At 35.6% G+C, this 25,138-nt stretch overlaps 11 protein-coding genes across 11 annotated transcripts; 7 read left to right on the plus strand and 4 right to left on the minus strand.

Moving 5' to 3' along the window:
- Window positions 1-60: 60 nt before the first annotated feature.
- B0P05DRAFT_578524 (uncharacterized protein) lies at window positions 61-1,435 on the plus strand (the record flags this gene model as incomplete). The annotated part of the gene is made up of 8 exons (XM_051581862.1): window positions 61-205; window positions 249-296; window positions 347-489; window positions 532-598; window positions 792-902; window positions 954-1,032; window positions 1,078-1,235; window positions 1,293-1,435. The coding sequence occupies 8 exons, from the start codon at window positions 61-63 to the stop codon at window positions 1,433-1,435; spliced, it is 894 nt and encodes a 297-aa protein (XP_051436347.1).
- Window positions 1,436-1,445: 10 nt separating this feature from the next.
- Window positions 1,446-4,402, minus strand: B0P05DRAFT_585838 (p115 like vesicle tethering protein; the record flags this gene model as incomplete). Its single annotated transcript, XM_051582475.1, has 10 exons — window positions 1,446-1,534; window positions 1,591-1,834; window positions 1,885-2,021; window positions 2,064-2,126; window positions 2,172-2,487; window positions 2,536-3,677; window positions 3,721-3,916; window positions 3,975-4,022; window positions 4,069-4,188; window positions 4,232-4,402. The coding sequence occupies 10 exons, from the start codon at window positions 4,400-4,402 to the stop codon at window positions 1,446-1,448; spliced, it is 2,526 nt and encodes an 841-aa protein (XP_051436348.1).
- A 17-nt stretch (window positions 4,403-4,419) lies between these two features.
- Window positions 4,420-5,901, minus strand: B0P05DRAFT_536066 (S-adenosyl-L-methionine-dependent methyltransferase). Its single transcript, XM_051577522.1, has 5 exons — window positions 5,781-5,901; window positions 5,596-5,731; window positions 5,354-5,513; window positions 5,151-5,304; window positions 4,420-5,100 (listed from the first exon to the last, which is right to left on the minus strand). The coding sequence occupies exons 3-5, from the start codon at window positions 5,471-5,473 to the stop codon at window positions 4,592-4,594; spliced, it is 783 nt and encodes a 260-aa protein (XP_051436349.1). The 5' UTR covers window positions 5,474-5,513; window positions 5,596-5,731; window positions 5,781-5,901; the 3' UTR covers window positions 4,420-4,591.
- Window positions 5,902-6,452: 551 nt separating this feature from the next.
- Window positions 6,453-9,429, plus strand: B0P05DRAFT_467266 (histidine phosphatase superfamily-domain-containing protein; the record flags this gene model as incomplete). The annotated part of the gene is made up of 8 exons (XM_051574370.1): window positions 6,453-6,561; window positions 6,665-7,077; window positions 7,119-7,270; window positions 7,327-7,996; window positions 8,045-8,177; window positions 8,231-8,748; window positions 8,791-9,239; window positions 9,294-9,429. The coding sequence occupies 8 exons, from the start codon at window positions 6,453-6,455 to the stop codon at window positions 9,427-9,429; spliced, it is 2,580 nt and encodes an 859-aa protein (XP_051436350.1).
- A 112-nt stretch (window positions 9,430-9,541) lies between these two features.
- On the minus strand, window positions 9,542-10,197 carry B0P05DRAFT_578528 (40S ribosomal protein S5; the record flags this gene model as incomplete). The annotated part of the gene is made up of 2 exons (XM_051581863.1): window positions 9,542-9,961; window positions 10,006-10,197. The coding sequence occupies 2 exons, from the start codon at window positions 10,195-10,197 to the stop codon at window positions 9,542-9,544; spliced, it is 612 nt and encodes a 203-aa protein (XP_051436351.1).
- On the plus strand, window positions 10,124-11,457 carry B0P05DRAFT_536069 (inhibitor of apoptosis-promoting Bax1-domain-containing protein). Its single transcript, XM_051577523.1, has 3 exons — window positions 10,124-10,809; window positions 10,864-11,158; window positions 11,211-11,457. The coding sequence occupies exons 1-3, from the start codon at window positions 10,444-10,446 to the stop codon at window positions 11,405-11,407; spliced, it is 858 nt and encodes a 285-aa protein (XP_051436352.1). The 5' UTR covers window positions 10,124-10,443; the 3' UTR covers window positions 11,408-11,457.
- A 363-nt stretch (window positions 11,458-11,820) lies between these two features.
- Window positions 11,821-12,262, minus strand: B0P05DRAFT_570478 (uncharacterized protein; the record flags this gene model as incomplete). Its single annotated transcript, XM_051581312.1, has 2 exons — window positions 11,821-12,141; window positions 12,194-12,262. 2 exons carry the CDS (start codon window positions 12,260-12,262, stop codon window positions 11,821-11,823), a joined length of 390 nt encoding a protein of 129 aa, XP_051436353.1.
- A 7,388-nt stretch (window positions 12,263-19,650) lies between these two features.
- Window positions 19,651-20,283, plus strand: B0P05DRAFT_536075 (uncharacterized protein). The gene is made up of 2 exons (XM_051577524.1): window positions 19,651-20,041; window positions 20,092-20,283. The coding sequence occupies exons 1-2, from the start codon at window positions 19,697-19,699 to the stop codon at window positions 20,137-20,139; spliced, it is 393 nt and encodes a 130-aa protein (XP_051436354.1). The 5' UTR covers window positions 19,651-19,696; the 3' UTR covers window positions 20,140-20,283.
- A 964-nt stretch (window positions 20,284-21,247) lies between these two features.
- B0P05DRAFT_570480 (uncharacterized protein) lies at window positions 21,248-21,957 on the plus strand (the record flags this gene model as incomplete). Its single annotated transcript, XM_051581313.1, has 4 exons — window positions 21,248-21,378; window positions 21,430-21,456; window positions 21,520-21,574; window positions 21,637-21,957. The coding sequence occupies 4 exons, from the start codon at window positions 21,248-21,250 to the stop codon at window positions 21,955-21,957; spliced, it is 534 nt and encodes a 177-aa protein (XP_051436355.1).
- Window positions 21,958-21,995: 38 nt separating this feature from the next.
- B0P05DRAFT_445455 (uncharacterized protein) lies at window positions 21,996-22,295 on the plus strand (the record flags this gene model as incomplete). The annotated part of the gene is made up of 1 exon (XM_051573799.1): window positions 21,996-22,295. A coding segment is annotated over one exon (300 nt), but the record flags the coding sequence as incomplete, so codon positions are not given.
- A 2,501-nt stretch (window positions 22,296-24,796) lies between these two features.
- Window positions 24,797-25,132, plus strand: B0P05DRAFT_467293 (uncharacterized protein; the record flags this gene model as incomplete). The annotated part of the gene is made up of 2 exons (XM_051574372.1): window positions 24,797-24,856; window positions 24,908-25,132. The coding sequence occupies 2 exons, from the start codon at window positions 24,797-24,799 to the stop codon at window positions 25,130-25,132; spliced, it is 285 nt and encodes a 94-aa protein (XP_051436357.1).
- Between the last annotated feature and the right edge of the window lie 6 nt (window positions 25,133-25,138).

Genomic DNA, 25,138 nt, shown 5'->3' on the forward strand with positions numbered 1-25,138 from the left:
TGAATCAGTTATGTGGGTATAAAAAACGCCGTATCATGTCTTGGATACTTTTCAGCTTTTATGAAACATATTATCGTATTAGGTGCTGGAGTGACAGGGTTGACTACTGCCCTACTATTGAAGCAAAAGGGATATGAGCAAGTTACTGTTGTAGCTAAGCATATTCCGGGAGACATGAATATTGAATATACCTCTCCTTATGCAGGTAAGAAGAAAAGTACAAGATGTCAAGCTGATGTCGAGATTAGGTGCTCATTGGAGAACCATGGCCAAAAATAATGATAAACTACTTCAGAGTAATTATGGCATGTTTACATGAAACGATCTCTTATTGTTTATCATGTAGCATTTGATGCCACAAGCTATCATAAATTTCTTGCTTTGGCAAAAAAAGACACTGGTGTTATCATTGTGCCTAGTTATGACTACTATGATGATGATAGCTTACCAGAGATATATGATCCATGGTTCAAAGATACAGTATTGGATGTAATAACACCATGCTTAAAACTTGAGTATTGACTTTCTTAGTTTAAACTCTTGCAAGAAAAAGATGGACTTCCTCAAGGTGCAAAAATAGGTCATACTTATACGACAGGTAAAGAGGACAGAGACACGAACTCGTAATTCATCTTCTTTAGTTCTCATCAATTCACCTGTTTATTTGAAATGGTTGGCTTCTTGCTTTTTAAAATTGGGTGGTAAAATAGTTCAACAAACTGTTTCGCATATCAGCGAAGTATGCGACTTGGTCTCAAACGAAGAAGGCTTGGTCATTATAAATTGCACAGGACTTGGAGCACGGTTTCTGGGAGGTGTTCAAGATAAGAACGTATTCCCGACAAGAGGTCAAACAGTCATTGTTAGAGCTTCTCATATCAAGGAGACAATGACACATATTGGTAAGGCAGCATTATCGCTATTTATATGTATGTTTATTTTTTTTTCTAAAGGAGTACATGGTATCACTTATATTATACCAAGATCAGATGGCACAGTTGTTTTAGGTGGAACGAGCAATAAGGATGACTTGTGAGTGCATTTATTAGACAAAGCATTATATTCACCCGTTTATAGCAACCCATTTGTTGACGATCAAACGACTGAGAAAATCATCAAGCGAACAACGCAACTTTGCCCAAAACTTGTGGCAGAAAAGCCATTAGAAATCATAAGATGTGCTGTAGGATTAAGGCCTACTCGAATCAATGGACCTCGTTTTGAGAATGAAACAAGTAAGTCATTTATAAAAAAAGAGGAGGAGGAGGAGCTTTAGCTTAACTCGAGTTTAGTTTTCAAAGGACAAAAAAAGATTCAAGTCACTCATGCTTATGGTCATGGCGGATTTGGATATCAATCAAGCTGGGGATCTGCAGAATATGTTATTCAATTGATGGAGCAAGGCTTTAAAGAAAAAAATAGTTCACATTTATAAAACAACATTTTTATTCTTCTTCGTCTTCACTATCAGTAACAGCTTCACCTAATTCTCTTAATCTCTTTTTATACTTTTTGATATCCAAATCTTGTTCACCTGATAGAAAAAAGAGAGATAAGTACTATTTCTTCAAGTATTCTTATTGCTCTTACCCATGCACACAAGCAAGTCTTCTTGCTCCTTTTCCAGATCAGTATATTTCGTTTTCTCATCAGCCAATTGTTTTTCTAAGGCATTGATTTTTGCAGTTTGCTCTTCGTTCATAGCAGGAGCTGCTATCAATTTAGACTCTGTCTCTTTCAGTTTAGATTCCAATTCAGAAATTCGTTCCTTCAAGGTTGTGTTCTCAGTAGCTGCAGTCTTTAACTCGTTTCTGATCAATTCATCTGTAGATCTCTATTCAACAAATAAGTCAAGATTCCCTTTAAATCTGTCTATTTGCTTACAAAAGATTGCAAAGATGTTTCTAATTCAGCTACTTTTTCTTCAAGAGACTTGATCTGATTCGATTTTTCTTCAATTGTGTTCTTGTAGACTTGGATGACCTCATCCGAGACAACAGGGCTAGAAGGTGCAGGTGAATCTATTTTTGATTAGAAGTATGCCTTGAAACAATAAAACTTACTTGTTCTGCTCTCGAGTCGATTAAATGACGTGGGTTTCTTCTTAATAGACTTTTGAATGTGCTCTATGAATGGTGTAAGTCGCTTTTTTCTATCACAATTAAACATACCATAAGTCGATTTGAATTGATCCACAAAGACATTGTCCAATATTAATGAAGGTAAAGAGTGTGTAGCATTAGAAACAGACTCATCTTCCGCAGATATTTGCAGATATTGAGGCGCATTCTTGACAGCAGGACTATCACGAAGACGAGCCAATAAACTGTTGAATTGGTCTAAACGACTCGAGTAAATGCCTTGAAGTTTTGCTCGATTCAATGGCGCAGAAGGATCATCATTGTATTCGTATGTGATACCTAACAAATAAGCAACAAGACCTTGCACAGTGGGATCGTTTGTAGACGATTGCATTTCTTGAATCAACTATTCATACAGACAGATTAGCTATATTGATATCCTACTTGAACTTACAAATTGAACATGTGTGCTTTCAGATAAAAATAAGCTCACAGAGTTAGGACTTTCGTAGAGCCAGGTACATAACAAGCACAAATAACCAATAGGAATACGAATATTTGTAGAGGGGTTCTTAGTGGACATTAATAATTGAGCTACAATCTGATGCATAAAGGGCACTGGATCTTCACCACTGGCTTCATCACCAAACACAATCGTGTTGACAATATGTTTGGCTTTTTCATTACCTCGAAGAACATGAGACAAGACATCACAGGCAAACCAAACCTTGTAAGGATCAGATAAGGATTGCTCCCAGTTTTCAATCACTTCCAAAAGAAGAGATCCAGCAGAATAGGGTTTGTCTGCAAAAGAACTGTTGGCATTGTCTCCAGGCGGTGTTGTCTTGAGCGTGGATACCAATACCAACTGTGCATCCGGGTTTTCTTCCAAACAAGAATAGACAGCAAAAGTAGCAGCAGCACGACTTGAATAACTATAAGCAACACCAACATCATGACTGACAGCAATGGAAATCAGGGAAACAATGGCAGCTCGAGGAATACCAGGCGCGACATTGACGTCTACTTGACCGTCTTGTGCGAAAACAGGTGGGCTTGCTACTACTACTTTGCCAAATATCATTTGGTTTTCAGGGTTAGCAGCAACTACATAGGCGATAGCGTACAATGCTTCTGTACGCACAATGGAAGGTGCGTTTGAGCAAAGACCCAATTGAATAATAGGTAATAGAATGCCACTCTGAACCATCACACGCTGATTTGTAGGTGTGCTACTACTGTCAGGCTCTGTCAAGATACGAATCAACTGCAACACCAAAACTGTATTGGCTACTTTTTGTGGTGGCCAGTCTTCAAATGAATAAGGAACATGATCTGCTTCACTGTCACCCACATAGCCTAAAAGCCCAGGGATTTGTTGAATACAACTTGTTTCGCGGAAATAGACTTGATCAGACACATTGTATCTTAACAGATTGTGCATCAAAGTAAGACTATCCTGAACAATAATATCGCCTGAAATGCCTTCCTGTTCTTCAATAATAGCCAGCAATTTTTCAAAAGTTGCTTGGAAAGTAACAATCTTTTGGATTTCAGTGTTGTTTCGAGTCAAACCAATCAACAAGAGTAAGCCCTCTAAACACTATGAGTACAAACATTGTCACTTGATCATATTTACCATTTCGAATCACATCTCTTTTATCATCCAACATATCCACAAGAAGAGAAATTCCCATAGGGTTTGTTAAGATACACTCTTGAATACGCTTACTTCTGATAGACAATAAGGTAGACAATAGTTTGATTGTATTGTAGCGCACATAAAAATCAAACTCTTCCAAAATATCCAATAAAATAGTAACATTGCGAGAGTCCTGTAAAGAATCAATATACAAAATATATCTCGGCCTTTCTTTTTTTTTTTTCTGGTACCTCAATGAAATAATCTGTAAACTTGAACCCTCTATCATCTTTATCATGCTGAAAAATGCTGTTATTTGACAAGGAGTCTTTGAGTTATCCATACCTGGTGTTGAACAGTACATAAAATAGTGATAGTCTCGAGAAGTGACTTTGTAATGTCGATATCTTTATAGTCTGTATGCAATACTTTTATTAATCCAGGAAAACTCTTGTTTCCTACTTCCTGAAACTGTTAGACCGTTCCCGTATCTTTTTGTTTCGTGTACCTCTGGCCAATCTCTCACTAAACCCTTTAAGCTCAAGACACCAGCGCGTCTGTCTTCTAGTAAAGTAGCAGTTTCAAGACAGTCTGCGAGTTTCTCAATAGTTTCGTCTGCAGACTGAGGTTGTCCACGCTCGCCTCTGAGTGCTGTATAACCTCTTGAAAAGAAATCCATGATTTTAAGAAAATGAGGAGCAACTGTGCTGGGTTTTTAAAGCACTGGCAACCGACCTCCATCCAATCAAATTGACATGCATCATTCTTTTCTAACTCGGACACGTTGTTTTCTTTCAGGAACACTTGAAAGACATAAAGATAGCATTGTGCAATGTCTAATCAAACGGAAATACATATTTATTTCAGATTAGCCCTTTGGACTATAAACTGCATAGAAGGAAATCCAGAATGCTGTAAAATCGTCCTCATCTTCTAGTCTAGGCTGTGTTTCTATCCTGATATTTGAAAAACCTTGTTTTGTCAACAATTGCCGAAAGTCTTCAATGCCCATATAGTACTTGTATGTCTGCTTAGCATACCTAAAGTATTCATTTGACTGATCAGAGCATACATGTCCACCCACAAGTACACCACCTGCCTTTAGTAGCCATGTTATTTTATTCAGAAACTCATGTACCATTTGATTGTCCGAGAACAAATGAAATACACTACCAACGTGTAAAATCGAGATGGAGTCACACAATGGGTGTTTTTCGTCAAGGGAGAACAAATCATTCACCATAAACTGAATAGGACAAGTGGTAGGAGAGTCTTTAAACAGTTCATAGCCACACTCAATGTAGCATTCTTCAATATCTATGCCAATTAAATAATCCTTTGGATAGCCATCCAGCAATAGTTTTCTTAAATCAGTACCTGACTTTTTGATGAATTTGACAAATATAGACAAATTATCTTTTTCATACCTGTGCAACATCCAATATCGAGAAAATAAGGGTTCTGCTTTTGTTCCAAAAGCCTTTGTCCTATTTTTATAAGGTCATTGTAAAAGAATCTTTCTTGAACTCGGGAATAAGCAAATTTGTATCTTTCAATGCATTTATAATTGATTTTTCCTTGCTACATTTTTTTCTATTGGTTAATTCAAGAAAACCTTATTCATTTTCACCTTCAAGAGCTTTTCCTTGATTGCGATCAAGTGCGATTGTAAGATCTCGACATCTTGTATTTTGGAATACTTTTTGTATAATTTAAAAGTTTCCTCTGAGATCTTGGGCGAGTCTATCATTCTGAACGATAAAAAAAAAGAAATTAAAAAGAAAAAAAAAGTAAGTTTAGAGATCAGTATCTGTATATATACATATCCAAAAATAATAATAATAATAATAATAATAATAATAATAATGAAAGAGATACAAACCTCAACATAGGAAAAACGGTATTTGATTGCGTTCTACAAACAAGTTTCTAGACGCTTTGATAACTACATTGACTTAAATCAATTACCTATAAAACTCCTGTATTATAGATTCTTGAACTTATTTCTCTAATGTTACTTTAGTAAGTTTCGTTTTATCATCTTATTCTTGTCCTACAATGTTTATAATTTGGACCTTGTAGAAAAAAATAAAGTCAAAATATTTTTTGAAATACAATCTTGACATAATACAATGTGGGATTGCATCATGGGTACAGGAAGTTGGTTTTTGGGGGAAAAGTTTTCTTTTTCTTTTTCTTTTGTGTAAATGTAACTATGTGTATTACCAGAAAAGATTTGACAGAACTCATGACTCTTAAGAGTGGGGTAGGTCGCACTTTACATATTTTAAGTAACTATAAACAATAATAGAATTAGATTTACAGGATCTGTATGCTGCACTTACATATATACGCGTATAATTTAAGAATGCATCTGTGTTGATTTCCTTACAAGAAACAAGGAGAAACTATCATCGCTTTTTGAAATGACGTCGGGTGCTTTTCTTACTCCACTATAGATGCGTTGTACAAGAGAGATGGGCTACAAAAAAAAAAGTATGTCAAATCCCTTAATTTCCTATTTCTTTTTTCTCACTCTTTTTTCTTTTTTATATAAACGAAAGAGAATTTTTTTCTTGTTCTTAATTCTCTCTCTTCTTCTTGAATATGCCAGCAACAGACTCTCCTTTAATACCAGAACATAACTCTGGAAGAGAAAAGTGTAAGCACAAGCAAAAAAAAAAAAAAGTAACAACTAATATGATATAGATGTGGTGGGTGTTTGTGCCATGGAAAGAAAAGCCAGATCAAAGCCTATGCGTCATATTCTAAATCGTTTATTATCACATGGTAACTTTGAGATAGTCATTTTTGGTGACAAGACCATTATTGATGAAGGTAAAATAAAGAGTTGTAATTACCTGATTAATTATTATTATTATTTTTTTAACAGAGGTTGAGAATTGGCCAGGTTGTGATTTTTTGATATGTTTTTTTTCAGATGGATTTCCTTTAGACAAGGCAATTGCTTACACAAATCTGAGAAAGCCCTTTGTGGTCAATAATGTACATATGCAGACACTTCTTTGGGATAGAAGAGTAGTTTTGTCTATTTTGGATGCTATTGGTGTTCCAACACCTCCCCGTTTAGTTGTTTCAAGAGATGGTGGTGCAAAAGTAGATCCTCAAGCTGCAGCTGCATTTAAAGAATATACCGGCATGGACATGGATCGTGTATTGGCTCGTTATGCCTCTAATTCAAAATCTGTTGAGATTCATGATGAGGGCATTCGAGTTGATGGTCAATACCTATCAAAGACATTTATTGAGAAGCCTGTGGATGGTGAAGATCACAATATTAACATTTATTACTCAGAAGAAAAAGGGGGCGGCGGCAGAAGATTGTTTCGAAAGGTAAAGTCATTTTCATTATTTTTTTTTAATTTTTTCTTTAGATTGGCAATAAGTCAAGTGAATTCGATCCAGAATTAAAAACACCTAATTCAGAAGGCTCATGGGTCTATGAACAATTGATGCAAACAGAAAGTTTTGAAGATATCAAGCTATATACTGTTGGGCCTCAATTTGTTCATGCTGAAACTAGAAAGTAAGATAAAAAAAATGATCATTCAAGTTGACTAATTTTTTTTTCTGTAAAATTAGATCTCCAACTGTAGATGGCCATGTCAAACGTAACACAGACGGCAAAGAAATTCGCTACTGTGCTAAACTTACTCAAGAAGAAGAGGACATTGCCAGAAAAGTATCCAAGGCATTTGGTCAGACAGTTTGCGGGCTAGACATTTTACGTGTGCAAGGAAAATCGTACGTAATTGATGTTAATGGCTGGAGTTTTGTCAAAGGAAACGATTTCTATTATGATCAATGTGCTCGTATTCTTAAAGAAGCATTCTATCGTTCTGTGCAAGAGAGACCATTGTCATTAGCAGATCAAATTCCTCCTGAAATTTCGCCACAAAATTCATGGCGACTCAAGGGATTTGTGGCAGTGTTTAGACATGGTGATCGTACACCAAAAGAAAAGCTCAAAATCACAATTATGCAACAGCCTTTTATCGATTTATTAGAAGGATCTAAGCGCGAGGTTGTATTTAGACAAAAACATCAACTGGAATCTGTCATGAAGGCAGTAGACATGAGTTTGGAAATACTCCCTCAAGATACAGAAGAACAGGAAAAGTTGAGGTCTTTAAAGGAAGTCTTGCAAAGAAAACATGATTTACCAGGCACAAAGATTCAGTTGAAACCAAAGTACGACAAACAGACGCAAGAATTGGTTAAATTACAAGTGATTGTCAAGTGGGGAGGAGAGGTAAAGAAAAAGAGGAAACAAGCAGGATTGATGTAACATATCATTTAGTTTACACACGCTGGCCGTCATCAATCTAAAGATTTGGCAGAAAACTTGCGCAAAGATATGTATATTTTAAATACAGAAGTTTTAGAGGATGTCAAGATTTATAGTAGTTCAGAAAGACGTGTTAGAGACACAGGTAAAAGGGAAAAAAAGCCCACAGGAAATTGAGCTGACGACCATCAACAATAGCTCAAATATTCGCTCGTTGGTTCTTAGGTGATCCAGAAACATTAGATGGTGTAATTTCTGAAAGCAAATACTTGTTAGACGATAGTAACGCTGCCAAAGATCAAGCTGATATCGTTAAACGTCAATTGAAAGGTCTTTTAAGGCCTGGAAACAATATTCCTGAATGGATGTTAGCGCAAATGGGTTGGTCCGCCAAACTTCCTCAGCCTCATGTTATTCTTCAAGAAATCTCTGCTATCATGAGCCGTATGCAACATGTTATGCGAGAGAACTGGGCTACAATGGATGTGGACAACATCCAAAGACGTTGGTGTTGTTTCGACTCACCCATGCTTTTCAAAGAGAGGTGGGAAAAGATGTTTCGCAGCTTTACACTCACAAGTAACGGCGATGAAAGTGATGAGCCCAGTACTGACAAATATCCTGATCCATCTTGGATCAGTGTCTTGTATGATTCTTTAAAATACGACTCACTTCACAACAGACAGTTCTTGCTTACAATTTTTAAAGACGAAAGTGTTCCCAATGATGACGACAATAGCAGCCCAAACAACAACGAGTGTAATTCAGACGTTCATAAACTTTACAAAGCTGTCAAGGTCATGTTTGATTTTATTGCACCTCAAGAGTATGGTATATCAGATACTGAAAAGAAGAATATTGGCATGTTGATCAGTTTCCCTTTACTAAAGAAGATATTGAATGATTTGGATGAGATGACATCTAGTGAAAAGGCTCGTACTCGCCTTTATTTTACCAAAGAATCTCATGTCCATGCATTGCTCAACCTGATTTACCTTTCTGGTGTACCAACCAAGGTGCCTCGAAACACACTGCCCGAATTAGATTACCTTACTCAGATTACATTCGAGTTATATGAAAGAAACAGACAAAGTGTCCTCGATAAAGAATATTCCCTTCGTATTGGATTTAGTTCAGGAGCACATTATGACAGTGTGTTAGATTTGCGTATGGATGCTGAACACTGCCTGAAGGTTGCACCAAGAAGGTATGTTGTTTTGTTTCATGCAACATGCGTATTGATTCATTTTCTTTGCTATAGAAATTTGATCCCACATTTGCTTGTGGAAGAAGTCTTGCTCTACCACAAGGGCTATCTAAATGTACCCAACTTGAAAAGCATTGAAGAGCAAATTGAAGAAAGAAAGTTCTTTTATGCTCAAGAAGATAATGATTGAGAATGATGTAAATAGAGAAGTGTACAGTAGCAACATTTTATCAGACTTTTTATTTTGGTTTAGAGAACTTTGTTTAATAAAAAAAAACCCAAAATATAAAGATAAAGGACATTTATCGGTTGGACTTGGCAACACGTTCAAGTTCATCCTTCTTCTTGATGGCATAAGAGTTGGCGGAACCCTTAGCAGCGTTGATCAATTCATCAGCGAGACATTCAGCAACGGTCTTGACGTTACGGAAAGCGGATTCTCTAGTACCGACAGTCAACAAAGAGATAGCTTGGTTGACACGACGGAGAGGAGAGACATCAACAGCTTGACGACGGACAGTACCTTGAGAACCGATACGGGTAGAATCTTCACGAGGACCACAGTTGATGATGGCATCAACGAGGATTTGAAGAGGGTTGGCATCAGTCAACAAGTTGATGATTTCGAAAGCGTGTTGAACAATACGAGCAGCCATGAGCTTCTTACCGTTGTTACGACCAGTCATCATCAAAGCGTTGGTTAAACGTTCAACAATGGGACACTATTGCATGTTAGTCATTATACTTCATGTCTCAATGAACTTACTTGGGCCTTACGGAAACGCTTGACAGCGAAACGACCGGCAGTGTGGGGCAAGTAGACTTGTTGACGGATTTGAATGTAGTCTTGGAGAGAGATATCTTTGACTTCAACATCTTCGTAAGACCACTTGTTGAACAATCTACGAGTACCATCAGCAGTAGCGCTGACATCAGCGGGCAAACCTAAGGCGGGCATGTTGTACTAACAAAAATCGAAATGAAAGGATAAGCAAACATTTAAATACGATACGGATGGATGGATATTCTTATCTTATAGAGTTTCCATCCATCCTAATGGATGCATTTGGATGCAGTATTTTACCTGTAGTGTGAAAGAAGGGACATTCTATTTGGAAATCCTTGCTCGTTTTGTCAGTCTGCCGCATATATACTTATTTCTGCTGTCTCTGCCTCTTGTTCGCTTTAACTTCAGGCCCACCAGATGGATATTTACTCCGGCCCAATCAGTTTAAAGCAAATCATTTGTTTTAATTCCGAACTAGTTGTTTCCTCCCTCTTCTTTTCTTTTCTTTTTTTCTATTGTTATTTTACAATGTCAGGAAAACAAGATTATTATGGTAGTAACAGTAGCAGCAGTTCGAATGCCTTGAGCAGACCTGTGAGAAGGCATCTGGTCAACGTGTATTTAACACTGGCTGCTATGTGTGCTATAGCAACCGTTGGTACACAAGTTGGTGAATATCTTGGTCCAGCTGGCTCTACTTTAGGCTCTTTAGGTACCATTGGAAGTGTATCAATGTTTCGTTTTACTTCACCAAATAGTACAAGTCGGTGGTCTTTACTTGGCGTAAGTTAATTTTTTTTTTTTGTTCATGCGTATGCATAACTGATAGAATGGTAGACCTATTCCATATTTAGTGGTATTGCATTATCGACCTTTTTATCATTCTTTCTAGATTGGGATCCATCAGGAAACATTGTGTTTATGGCTCTTTCATCAGCAGTATTGATTTTTCTCGGATTTTCCATGAGCGCAGTCATGGCGAATCGTCGCAGTATGTTATATGTGGGTGGTTTTTCAAGCACAGTACTTGGAGTGCTTTTATGGCTGTCCTTAGCCAATACATTCTTTTTGAGATCGGCCTCTGTATTTTCATTTGAATTATATGCTGGTCTATTGGCATTTGCAGGATTTGGTAAGCCATTGAATTATGTGTGAGAATGTACGGGCCTAACTTTCTTATCAAGTCATGTATGATACCCAAATGATTGTTGAACGTGCAAGTGCAGGATCAAGAGATATTCCCGGCCATTCGATGGAGTTATTTATGGATCTTTACTCTTTGTTTATTAGATTAGCTCAAATTCTTATGAAAAAGGAAATGGATCGCGAGAATGAAAAGAAGAGAAAAAGAGGTCCGAATCGTTTGACAAGAGACTACTAGTAGTCTCTCCTTTTTTTTTGTATACCTTATTGCCTCCTCTTTTTTTTTTTGTATTTAATACATGTACATTTATCAGTTAATTTCTTATCTTACGTATAGTTTTTTCTTTTTTAAACTTGTTCGTGACATGCAATAAAAAGGTACAAGGTTTAATTTCGTGTTGCATTCTGTGTAATCGAATTAATTGATCTTTAATTGATACTTGCAGCGGTCTCTCTTTTAAAAAATAGAACAATAGTACCACATTGAACAAATTACTCATATACAGGTTGTTCTTGACTATATGATTTATTATGACTTGAAGGATATAAAATGTGTATTGGATGAATGGGTGTTTCTATAATTGAAGTAAATGTCTATTTATGTATTTTATCAATTGAAAAAAAAGACATTCTACTTTAAGTTTTCACACTTTAGATGGCGACAGAACCTTGACCAACGAAGGGGAATTCACCAGAGTAAGCGTAGGAGTCAGTGCTTTCACCATTGGGACCCATACGGATGGAGTATTGACCAGCAGGGTAATCGGGCAAGGGGTGGAAGTTGGCAGAGGTGTAGGTACAAGGGATCAAGTTACCGTTGGCAGTGAAGTTGGAAACAAAGGAGACAGTGTTGTTAACAGTGGTCAACAAGTGAATTTCACAGTACTTGGAGGCCAAATCAGCAGAAGAACTCCATTGAACAGTACCGGCTTGACCAGCAGTCCAGGTAGTGGAGGCCCAAGGTTGAATGAGCTATAAAGAATAATTAGAATCTATTTATTTTTTGATAGTTCGTAATACATACAGTGATAGTGGCAGAAACAGTGCTGGCAGCAGTAGCAAAGGCGGCAACGGCAAGAGCTGAGAACTTCATTTTATAAGTATATGTAATTTAAAGGAAGGGAATAGAGTTGTGATAAAGAAAAAAAAAACGATAACCACTTGTAAGATGGACCATATTTATACTTGTAATTTTTTCTTGTGCGCTTTATTTTTAAACACTTCTATATCCAGCTGGCGGGTAAATAATTGAATGTATATACTATCCATTCCCTCGTGTCATAAATGTTTATACTTGGCACCTTTTTTTTATTAACCCATTGCTTTTTTTTCTTCCTTTTTTTCTGACTCTAATGGCAAGATGTATATAGTTGATGCAATTCGACAACTTATGCTTTGAAGTTTTTTATCTATTTTCGAAGCCATGTGTGGGTGCTTGTTCATGCAATTGAAAGAAGGTCTGAATTAAAACTGATTTTTTTTTTCTTGAGGGAACACAAAATTTTTTGACACTAAAACAAGAATCTCAGCTAGCACAGAGCGTGATTGAAAATAAATAAAAGGGAATTGAACTTGAGACAGCATTATTTATAAATTCGACAGAAAACTTAAATTAGGTAGAATATTTTCAGCTGATCATAGTAAAAAAAAGTGCATGTAATATGAGCGTTTTAGTTGTACAGTAGTTTTGCTTTTTAGCTATTTTCTTCTTTATTAGTCTCTGACAAAAAGACGTTCTCCTTCTTTTTCTGTAGGCAAGAACAAGTGTTCTATTTTTTATGTTTCATACAACTTGAGTTTCTAAATTTGTATAATGTACACCCTAAATTTTTTTGTGCCTTGCAACTGAAGGTGACGATATTCTCTCGCATTTCTTTGCCTCAATAATTAGATTTTTAAATGTCGTACTTCCATTTATTAATAACACATTAATAGATCAATAGGGAGTACATAAATTACCTCTTTCTTGTTTACTCAATGAAAACAGATACAACTTCCCATGCAGCATTTATGGTTAAGTACACTGGTTTGAAGCAGTTTATTTGGATTGTTTAGTATAATTTTTCTTTTTAAGATACAGAAGAAAAGGTTTTGAGTTGACTATTTTGGATCTTTTTTTTTTCTGGTTTCGAGAAATAGGACTATTGTCTTTAATGTTTACACTGTCAATTAAGAACAGTCGGACATTAATCATCGATAGAGTGTGTACGGAAGCAAAAGTCAGATGGAATTAATTAAGTAAAAAAAAAAAAAAAAAAAAAAAAAAAAAAAAAAAAAAAAGCTTACTGATCTAGAGTTCCGTTATCATCCCGAATTCATTATTTAGTATCAGCAAGGGAAAAAGATCTGATCAAATGCCCAGATCATTCAAGGCTTCAAGGCAATTGAGCCCCAAGATATCAAAATAAAACACATGTCACTTATCAAATGTGTCACACTTGATTTATTTTCTTTGACAGACAATATAAGAATGAACAGCTTGCATGATTCAAGTATAACAAGAAACCTTGAAATAAGTCTTTAGCTGAATAGAATAAAGAAACAAAAAAAAAAGACTTGGCAATGCACAGACAGCAAAAAAAAAAAATAGAACGACAAACGCACACACATTGCCTTCTTGATCTAGTGTAATTGACTTTGAAATCGTTGATTTAATCGAGATTGTTTTGGAAATGGTTGCATGTGTTGTCTAACCTCAATTAATTGAATGTTCCGTATCTTTGCTCCGTAAGTACTCAACTTCACAAAAGGCTCAAAACAACAAGAGCGCTTGGCCATTAACTTTTTGATAAAAAAAAAAGAAGGCCTTCTATTTTGAATGCTTCCAAGTGAATATGAACTTGCGCAAAAGAAAGAAGGAATGTGATGGTGTATAGCATTGTTTATAATTATACAGAGGTGAATTCAATCCTTCTGTTCAAAAGAGCAGGCGGCCATTTTAAAGATTAAGAACTATTCAACAAGAATTGAGGAATCTTGAAATTGGATTTATGAAGAAGGCACAGACATAAGTTTCCTGATGAATTGAATGTCTCATAACGAGTTTGCTTCTGATACACATATAAAGCATTAAGAGGCATGATACAAGAAGGGTGTATCCACACATTTTTTACCTTAACTAACATTCAAATACAACAAGTCTTGTATTCATGGTACAAAACAATAAAGTGTACTCTTAATTCTATATTAAATTCTCACAAAATATGATCCATTAAGCGCAAAAACACGGTTAGACAAGAATCATTATATCATATACAACAAATTATGTCCTTGCTACTCTTTTTTAGGCGTGAGCATCACAAATAATTGCGATGCTAATTCATCATAGAGATTTACGAGAAGACTTTTGATTTTTGCTACCATGATGATTCACAATGATAGATTTCAAACAATAAAAATCTTTTAAGAAAATGAGCATCGAGACATCAAGGCAAGGTAGTTAAGACTATACATTATTCTTGCTAAAAATACTTCTCTCGTACACGAAGCGTATCTTACAAAATAGTTACCTTTGTAAACCGCTTTTCTGTTGATCAATCTCTAAAAAATCTTGATGCCGCTTTTTTATCTGGCCTTAGACTTGATGCCAGCATATTTGACGCTCAATCAAGTACTGTAAATAATCCACGAACTGGTTTATAATTAGGAACCAAATGAAATGTTGTAGTCCGATAGCAATATGTCAATTGCAAAAAGACTGTCAAAATGTTCGGCCAATGGAATAGCTGCGGGCTACATGCACATCTTGAACACTGTCTGAAAGCCTGATGTTTGAAAAATACAGTGGTTTATCCAAAATTACACTTGAAATACATCTTATTGAGAGATTAATAGCAAAAGCATAAAATAAACTTTAAAAGAGAAAGATTGACCTATTGTTCTATCTCAAGCTATAGAACTCATCATCAAAGCAAGAAAACTTCAATTGAAGACTTTCAGCGTTAAGAAACCAAAGAAGGGCCGCTATGCATCATTTCATGATTATTGACAGGGCAGTTCTGTCAAGAAATGCAGTGCAAAAGATACAAGAGGCAGCCGATAAGAACTGCGGCTCATGATGGCAAATGAACTGATATACGATTGAGAAAATAACAGGACAAGTTCTGGATTAGAAGATACCAACTACCAGCCCAATAAGCCCAGAGAAGAGGATACAGAATAAAAATAAAGGTGATCCCATTTTACCAGTAAAACTAGTTCTTTGTGCTCATTTTTGGAAAAAAAAAAAAAGAAAAAAAACTATCTCATTTGGAGCTTCAAGTTAACCTAACCCCATCTTAGCCTATTTTCAGATGCTTCCTTGCTTTTTTTATTATCAAACTGCATCTCAAGCAATACTAAAAAAAAAAAAAAAAAAAAAAGAAAGAAAAACTTTCAGAGTCAAGGACTGCTATAAAAATGAATTTTAGTTGTCTAATACACTCTAAATATACGATCAAATATACAGACGGTGTAAGAACGTATCAAAAGAAAAAAAAAGAATCTCAATCTGCCCCCATCAAATGCGAAAGTGGCACAAATTGGATGCAAAGATACTATATTTGTGTCAGAAACAAAGAAGGGAGAGGATAGTTGCAACGATAAAAAGGGTTGGATTTGTTGTCAGTACTAAGCAACATAAGAATGCACCACAGCGTAAGCGATAGAAGAAATCTTTTATCTCTGAGCGCATAATTCTTCCATCAAAAATGGAAAATTTAACCAGATCTTCATTTAGATATGGAAGAAAAACGCGTTCAATGAAAAAAAAAAATGCGACCGCTTACCCTGTGGTAATAGCAGCTTGAAGAAGTTTTGCTGTAAAGTGGATCGGATACGAATGAAGAAGAAGGCATATTTGTGTGCCTTGAAATCGGCATAGAATAGCAGTAATAAAGGCTACAGTAATTGTTTGAATAGATTAGATTTGGAGAGCCTGTACCGGCTGCTAGGACAAGCTTGTCGCAATAGGCAAACAGCAGGTGAGCCCGTGCTTTCATAGAGGGTAATTCGATCATGCAAGCTATAGGCTTAGTGGATAATGTCTGAGAACCGCCAAAAATTGCTTGAGAGCAATTATTCTAGATAATTTCAATTGGCTTAATTGACTAGAGAAGGAACAAATTACAACTGAATTATTCTCCATCATTGTACAAAAACAATAACAAATGATGACAAGGGACAGCAAAGAATAGTAAATATTATATGTTTTTTTTGGATTTGTTTTCTAATCTCAAAACAGAAAAGTAAATTTTTGCATAATCTTTTTCGATTATTTTCTTACTTTAATTTGATTCTTCTAAATTGAATACATTATAGCGCAAGTGGTGGAGAAAATTTTACATCAAAAATAGAAGAATTTTTTACTCATTGAAGGGAAGCCTTGGCTAAATTTTCTATCAATATAAGGAAGATGCAATTGCTTACGCTGTAGCAAATTGGTTGAATGTTTTTGAGTATTGTTGTGAAAAAAACAACTTACAAATTTCTGAAAGACAAAGGGCTTAGTCAAGGACACTTTCGCGTTTTCTAAAGCCATCTTGAGAAGTATCTAAGGACGATGCTTAGCCTCGGAGAATTTCCTTGGTGCATGATTTGAGTGTTTCCTTGGAAGTAGTAGTCAGACTAATAGGTGGTAATTGACTAGATCGGCCGGGTTGTCTTTCTCATGGATTGGGACTACCTGTGTGACTCGTCAATAGTGAGGCGTGTATGGCCAACGTCAGCACGGATCAAAAACATGAAAAATCAGGAGACTACTAGAATCTATGCCATGTATACAGAAAGTAAAACTAGAGCCATAAAAGAATTATGATAATAGCTATAGATGTCAGGAACTTCACATGAATGCAATGGTTTTACATAAATATTCAAACGCCGATAACATTTATGCCGACTTATAAGTATGCCAATTGTGTACTCAAAAAAAATATTTTCTAGAAAAAATAGAAACAACTGCTTTAAATAAATCGAAAATATCTTCTGTAATGACAAAAGATAAAAAAAAAAGTAGAAAATTTCTAAATTTTCTGCTTAAAATAAGAAAAAAAGCGTGTTTTTCAATTTTTCTATTGTAAAATAAAAAAAGAATCTACCAGATAATAGTCTTATTACTTTAGTTTAAAGAAGAGGTTACTGACTGGTAGATTCTTTTTTTATTTTACAATAGAAAAATTGAAAAACACGCTTTTTTTCTTATTTTAAGCAGAAAATTTAGAAATTTTCTACTTTTTTTTTTATCTTTTGTCATTACAGAAGATATTTTCGATTTATTTAAAGCAGTTGTTTCTATTTTTTCTAGAAAATATTTTTTTTGAGTACACAATTGGCATACTTATAAGTCGGCATAAATGTTATCGGCGTTTGAATATTTATGTAAAACCATTGCATTCATGTGAAGTTCCTGACATCTATAGCTATTATCATAATTCTTTTATGGCTCTAGTTTTACTTTCTGTATACATGGCATAGATTCTAGTAGTCTCCTGATTTTTCATGTTTTTGATCCGTGCTGACGTTGGCCATACACGCCTCACTATTGACGAGTCACACAGGTAGTCCCAATCCATGAGAAAGACAACCCGGCCGATCTAGTCAATTACCACCTATTAGTCTGACTACTACTTCCAAGGAAACACTCAAATCATGCACCAAGGAAATTCTCCGAGGCTAAGCATCGTCCTTAGATACTTCTCAAGATGGCTTTAGAAAACGCGAAAGTGTCCTTGACTAAGCCCTTTGTCTTTCAGAAATTTGTAAGTTGTTTTTTTCACAACAATACTCAAAAACATTCAACCAATTTGCTACAGCGTAAGCAATTGCATCTTCCTTATATTGATAGAAAATTTAGCCAAGGCTTCCCTTCAATGAGTAAAAAATTCTTCTATTTTTGATGTAAAATTTTCTCCACCACTTGCGCTATAATGTATTCAATTTAGAAGAATCAAATTAAAGTAAGAAAATAATCGAAAAAGATTATGCAAAAATTTACTTTTCTGTTTTGAGATTAGAAAACAAATCCAAAAAAAACATATAATATTTACTATTCTTTGCTGTCCCTTGTCATCATTTGTTATTGTTTTTGTACAATGATGGAGAATAATTCAGTTGTAATTTGTTCCTTCTCTAGTCAATTAAGCCAATTGAAATTATCTAGAATAATTGCTCTCAAGCAATTTTTGGCGGTTCTCAGACATTATCCACTAAGCCTATAGCTTGCATGATCGAATTACCCTCTATGAAAGCACGGGCTCACCTGCTGTTTGCCTATTGCGACAAGCTTGTCCTAGCAGCCGGTACAGGCTCTCCAAATCTAATCTATTCAAACAATTACTGTAGCCTTTATTACTGCTATTCTATGCCGATTTCAAGGCACACAAATATGCCTTCTTCTTCATTCGTATCCGATCCACTTTACAGCAAAACTTCTTCAAGCTGCTATTACCACAGGGTAAGCGGTCGCATTTTTTTTTTTCATTGAACGCGTTTTTCTTCCATATCTAAATGAAGATCTGGTTAAATTTTCCATTTTTGATGGAAGAATTATGCGCTCAGAGATAAAAGATTTCTTCTATCGCTTACGCTGTGGTGCATTCTTATGTTGCTTAGTACTGACAACAAATCCAACCCTTTTTATCGTTGCAACTATCCTCTCCCTTCTTTGTTTCTGACACAAATATAGTATCTTTGCATCCAATTTGTGCCACTTTCGCATTTGATGGGGGCAGATTGAGATTCTTTTTTTTTTCTTTTGATACGTTCTTACACCGTCTGTATATTTGATCGTATATTTAGAGTGTATTAGACAACTAAAATTCATTTTTATAGCAGTCCTTGACTCTGAAAGTTTTTCTTTCTTTTTTTTTTTTTTTTTTTTTTAGTATTGCTTGAGATGCAGTTTGATAATAAAAAAAGCAAGGAAGCATCTGAAAATAGGCTAAGATGGGGTTAGGTTAACTTGAAGCTCCAAATGAGATAGTTTTTTTTCTTTTTTTTTTTTCCAAAAATGAGCACAAAGAACTAGTTTTACTGGTAAAATGGGATCACCTTTATTTTTATTCTGTATCCTCTTCTCTGGGCTTATTGGGCTGGTAGTTGGTATCTTCTAATCCAGAACTTGTCCTGTTATTTTCTCAATCGTATATCAGTTCATTTGCCATCATGAGCCGCAGTTCTTATCGGCTGCCTCTTGTATCTTTTGCACTGCATTTCTTGACAGAACTGCCCTGTCAATAATCATGAAATGATGCATAGCGGCCCTTCTTTGGTTTCTTAACGCTGAAAGTCTTCAATTGAAGTCTTCTTGCTTTGATGATGAGAGTTCTATAGCTTGAGATAGAACAATAGGGTAAGCTTGCTTCTTTGATTTTTTAAGGCCAAATTGACATGATCTGAGCTAGATGCCGGACTTTACTCTTCTTACCTTCATTTGCATAAATGAATCATGTCCGGTTGAGTTCGGTATTACATGTGACAGCGGATCCTCAGATTTTTTTTGCCCTACCCCCCTTCCCTTCTCTCTTTTTTTTTCTTATAAAACCCCTAGACTATGTCAACTTATCGTGTATTCTCAGAAAAGGTTTTAACTAAAGTTCAAACACTAAAGCTTCTTGAAGCTGATATCAAACCTCAACTTGTATTCAACGAAGCTAAAGGCAAGTCTTTCTGGAGACCTTCTCAAGTCTCTCGACGTGTACAAAACGACTTGAGAAAGGCTTGTATTCAACAAGGCATTGAACCTAGTTCGATTGGATTGCCTACAGCCACTGCTAAGAAGCCATTGAGAACACGTCCTAATAAGTTGGAGAAGCATGAACGTTTGCGTGCCGAAAGAGAAGAAACCATTAGACGTAATTTAGAAAAGATGCCACAAACAATTCAAGCATGGAAAGAAGTAAGAGAGTGTGATACATGTATTGGAGATTTCTAACTTAAATTCTATAGGATAAAATGAAGGAACTAGCTAAACAAAAGACTTCAATGCCTTTCTAAATTAAAAAAAATGATTTATACACCACGCTCCAATAATAGAAAAATAAACATGTACTATAGCACAACTATTTTTTTTGTGGATGATAGATTGCAAAGAACCAACGCATTGCCACCGTAAAAAAAGGGACTTCTAGTTCTCCGAGAATCTCTTTCTCCTTATCAATATATGCTTATTCAACAAAACAAGTTCTTTTTTAGATGACAGTGGCACCACTACAAGTTGTCATTCATGCAGTATTTGATGTTCTTTATTTTTGGACTCAGTTATATTGAGAAGAAAGAAAAGACAGGAGCATCAAAGGAGAAAGAGAGGGGACGTTCACTAGCTTGTCATGAACACATGTCTTCTCTATCGCAATCATGTAAAATTTGGATTTTTATTACTAAATGGACAATGGTTACTAAAAATACTGTATTGTTTGGAATGTTGGCCTGGTCTTTAGTGTGGATTAAGTAATAAGGGAGGACCAAAAGAAAAAAAGGAGAATTAGGATGGTGACACTTCAAATAAGCTATGACAAAGAAAGCTCCTTATTACACTCGTGACACATCGGATTTTTAGCAAATTTGGCGGCAGTAACCTTGGCCAAAAATAGCAGTATAGTAAATGGCAGTGGAATCATGCCCTAAAGTCACTTAAGAGGATTGCATTGGATGGATAAGACACTAAATAAAGTTGTTTAAACTTAGAAAGAAACCTTTAACAATTCCTGCCAAAAGTTTTTATTTTCACAAAAAGATAAAACGAACTGCTGGTTGTAGTGGTTTTATTTTAGATAAAACGGCTGGAGATACGAAAAATTTAATTCTGTATGATGTAGTAAAGAGAAAAAGATAAAGCCTGCACACATATGAGTGGTGGAGAGAAGCGTGACATAGTGGAGATAAAATTGCTTTTTCTATTGTCGTAGTTCTTGAGAAAAAATAAAAAAATCAGAAGCGGTAATTCGATAACACGCAAAAAAGGCACAGTTTTTTGTTCTCCATTCTCTCTTTCATTACTAAAGATATGAAGAGCCCTAAGAAGCCTCAAGAAATGGGGAGTATAAAGAAATCCCAGGAACCAAAAAGGCTCCAGCAACCAAATAGCAATCCACACAAAGAAACAATGGAAATAAAATTCATACACGAAAAATATCTTTTAAAAGTCAGAGTTCCTCCATTTAACAACTTTGCGTCAAAGTTGACAGATCCAATTGCTGCCCACTCTGTCAGCTTCGGTTGCTGCAATGCATACAAGTTAATGCTCATTTAGATCAAATATTACAATACAACTATACTCCTGTATAGAATCCCTGGTACCGCTCTTCAAAAACAGTAAGTATAAAGTTGTCAATATACATAAGCTTTACATTGATCATTTAATCCGCGATTATTCAGTCCCGAAACTACCACAATTACATTCAAGAATATCTTTGTCTTGACTTCTGCCTTGGTAAGTCATATATCCATTAAATGTTTATTTCTGTAACTTCTCAAACTAAACGTATAAAATAGATAACTTGTAAAAATGACTTAGTTATAGAAGGAATGAAGACCAGCTCAAAATACATGTCGTTTTCTGGCCACTTGCTACGCGAAGCTGCTCAAGTAGATGAAGCATTTTTAGGAGAAGAGGAAGAGGAAGAAACATCTGTTGATGATGACGAGCATGATAATGAAGAAGTAGAAGCCGATAAGAACGTCAATCATGTAGAAGAAGAACAATTGAATAATGCCGAAGAAGGTATTGTAGGTGACAGCAACGAAAACAGCTTTGCAGAAGAAGAGGTAGAAGATGAAGTTGGCGAAGGTAACTCAAACAACAATGGGTACTAAAAATATGATAGATTTTGATATCTATCAATCGACATGAAATTGAATTTTGCGGGATAGAATTCAAAACTCAGGCAGCTAATGACAGCTTATTGCAATATCAACAATCAAAAAACATTCGTATTAACGCTACTATGTTGAAAGGCATCACAGGAATCACAAAAGACCATTGTATAAGCAATATTTACATGAATTGGTGGGACACCAATGGGTATATCATACAACTGTTCAAACAAAAAGATTACTTTGTTGCACAATGTATTTCTTCGATGCATATCCCAAGTTCTCTATTGGAGCTTGATGACTTTAGAACGACACTTAAACATTTGCTCAAATGGCGTTGTCACTTCATAAAGTCGAGCGAAAAAAAATAAGACTTGCGTTGTTTCAAAACAAGCGAAAGTACGAGACCATTACTATCAGCTCAATAGTTAGTCCTCTCCGTTTCCCTTCCTTGCTGCCATTGAACTTTCCGAAACTATACCAGTATAGCTACTTTGTGTGGTTATATATTCTTTATCAGTATTACATTTGTCATTCTTGTAGTTTACATTCCAAGATAAAACATCATCGTTACCATACTTATTATATAGTTATCATTGAACTTCTAACTCTGTTTAGAGTATTATGAAGCTTTTTGAATATGTAGACCAATTTTTTTTTAATTTTCAGTCTCTTTCAGGAACAAAGATACTTTTTGCTCTCAAAAACCGCCTTGCAAGTGACATCGATGACAATTGGTTGAGTAGCAAAAGGGAGATTGTATGACTAGATGTCAGGAGGCGAAAAGGAAACCCTCAAGTTCTTTTCTGATCTTGGTGAATTCTCCAAGGAACTCGCTACTCTTGCTGATATTGAATTGCGCACTAACCTTGTTCATTTCATATTTAACTTTTTCCTGGTTTGAAAGAACAAGGTCAATCTTTCTGGCATCATCCATCATTTCTCCCATGCGAAATAAGTTGCCAGTTGCCATTTTTTTTAGGCGTGATCAAAGGGTCTTGCCTGACTTTTTCGATGAATTTCTTTGGCATCACCATCTGACAAATGAATTCACTTATACGTTCCATGTGAATGGACGCTTTTGCACTTAACAGTGCAAATGTTCTTTTTGATTGTATAATCGAAATACATGTCGTACTTGACTCTGATAGAACAGCGCTTGTGTTGCATTAATCCCTTATAGTGTAAGCATTACTGTTCTTTGGTTTCATATCTTTATTCAAAAACAAATAGAGCCCATTTGTACAGTATACTGTACTAAATCATTTTTCGCTTCTGAGAGAGAGAGAGAGAGAGAGAGAGAGAGAGAGAGAGGCCTTTAGTTAGCTTTTTATTTCTCTTGTCTGAAGCCCAACCAATAACAAGATTAAAAGTAGAAAAATCATCCAGAACAGCACTTTCTAAATTTTAAACGATTTTTAACGCTCCTCATTGGTAAACTGAATTCTAAAATAGGTTTGTTCACAACGTTTGTTTTTTTTATAGACTTATTAATAGATGGAAATAAAGAACTACTGCTAGTCAGGTTCGGAAGCATAAAATGCAATTTAGGTTAATGTGGCTTGCCTAATTAATTTAAAGCTCCGGGATACCCAAAATATCTGCCCTCATAGAAATACACTCGCCGTGGCTACTAAATTTTTTCTTTGGGTATTTATTGTCAACACAGTCGCTCCAACACCAAAGGATGTATTTGAATGTACTTTCAATATATCATTATGAATATTACATGTCTTGCTATAGATGTGTTCTATAGATGTGTCAGTCAACCTGTATTTTTTATGGTAATACTTGCTGGTTAAGAGGTCGTTGACTCGATCCATGTTTACGCAGTTCACGTTTTCTATTAAAAAGGCAAGTTAATAACATAAGAAATTTTGCTTGAGGCAGGTTCTGAATCGATATAGTTAAAACTATATGATGCATTGTGATGTTGGTATTAGTGATTTTGCAAGGTAAACTGCTCTCCAAAGCTTGTGTAGTTTTCAAAACTATATCGCTATTTAAAGAAAACAAAAGCCATGATCAGGTTTCCATAGGTGAGCCTGCATTTTATCATCATCAGGAGCTATAATTGAAGTCATGGAATTAATACTTATTTAGTTTAATAAATATCAAGCGTAGTAAGCTTGAGGACAAGGGGGAGAGGGGCTAGCCACACGAATTACTGAAGCTTGTAATTTTGTCCTTCTCGATAACTTCTATGCGTCTGTACAGCATTCCGTGAACGTTTTTGAAAAGTGTTTAAATGTGAAGCATATTTAAATCAAGATGGGTAAAGGTGACAAATAAAAGTTGTCATGTGATTTTTAAGAACCCGCCCCTTAATTTTTTTTTTTTTATTGGAACGACTGTTATAAAAGAGCAGATCAGGAAAGGGTCGGTTAAATGTTAATATATGATGGCGTTGTATGACAAGATGTTAAACAAGGTACAAGGAAAAAAAACACTTAAATACGACGGAGGCTTATGTTAAAAACTTTTTCTCCGTCTCTCCTTTCTTCTTCTTCACTTTATTATGCTTCATTCTACTACATCTTCTACTACATCTTCAGAAAGTTTTCCTAAAAGATTACGATCTGCATCTGCTCGTTTATTCAACAACAACAACAATAAACGCTTCTCTTATCATTCAACTAGCAGTAACAATACTTTATTCAATACATCAAAATGGCTTCCTCGTATTCGAAAGCGTCGTGCCAGTACATCTTCTGTCTCTTCTACTTTCTCTGTTGTATTTTCAGCCTCACCTACAAAAACGTTATTCTATCAACCTACAAACTATTCCATAGAAGAACCAAAGCAAAGACAACAACAACAACAACCGCAGCATGATCATATGCTTCTATTGACACTTTCTTCTGAACTACAGAACCTATATAAAGAAGCTAAGGAAGAGGTACATAGAGATATATTTTATCTATTTGTCTTACTGACTCGTATCGATTAGATTGAATATGCTATCGAATCTCAAGGATCTATTTATTATGAAGGCGATGTGGCTACAGCAAATGCAGCCTTTGAATTATGTGAACTCAAGTACACAACGGCATTGCAAATATTGGGTGACACAACCAACACTGTAAAGTTCAGGTTCAGATGGGAGACGGATCTCCAGCAACTCCGCCTCTTGCTTGAAAATTTACCAATGGTCACTCATTCCATCTATCAATAAGCACCT

Source organism: Gilbertella persicaria (genome assembly GCF_025201335.1).
Source record: "Gilbertella persicaria strain CBS 190.32 chromosome Unknown B0P05scaffold_13, whole genome shotgun sequence".
NCBI lineage: Eukaryota > Fungi > Mucoromycota > Mucoromycetes > Mucorales > Choanephoraceae > Gilbertella > Gilbertella persicaria.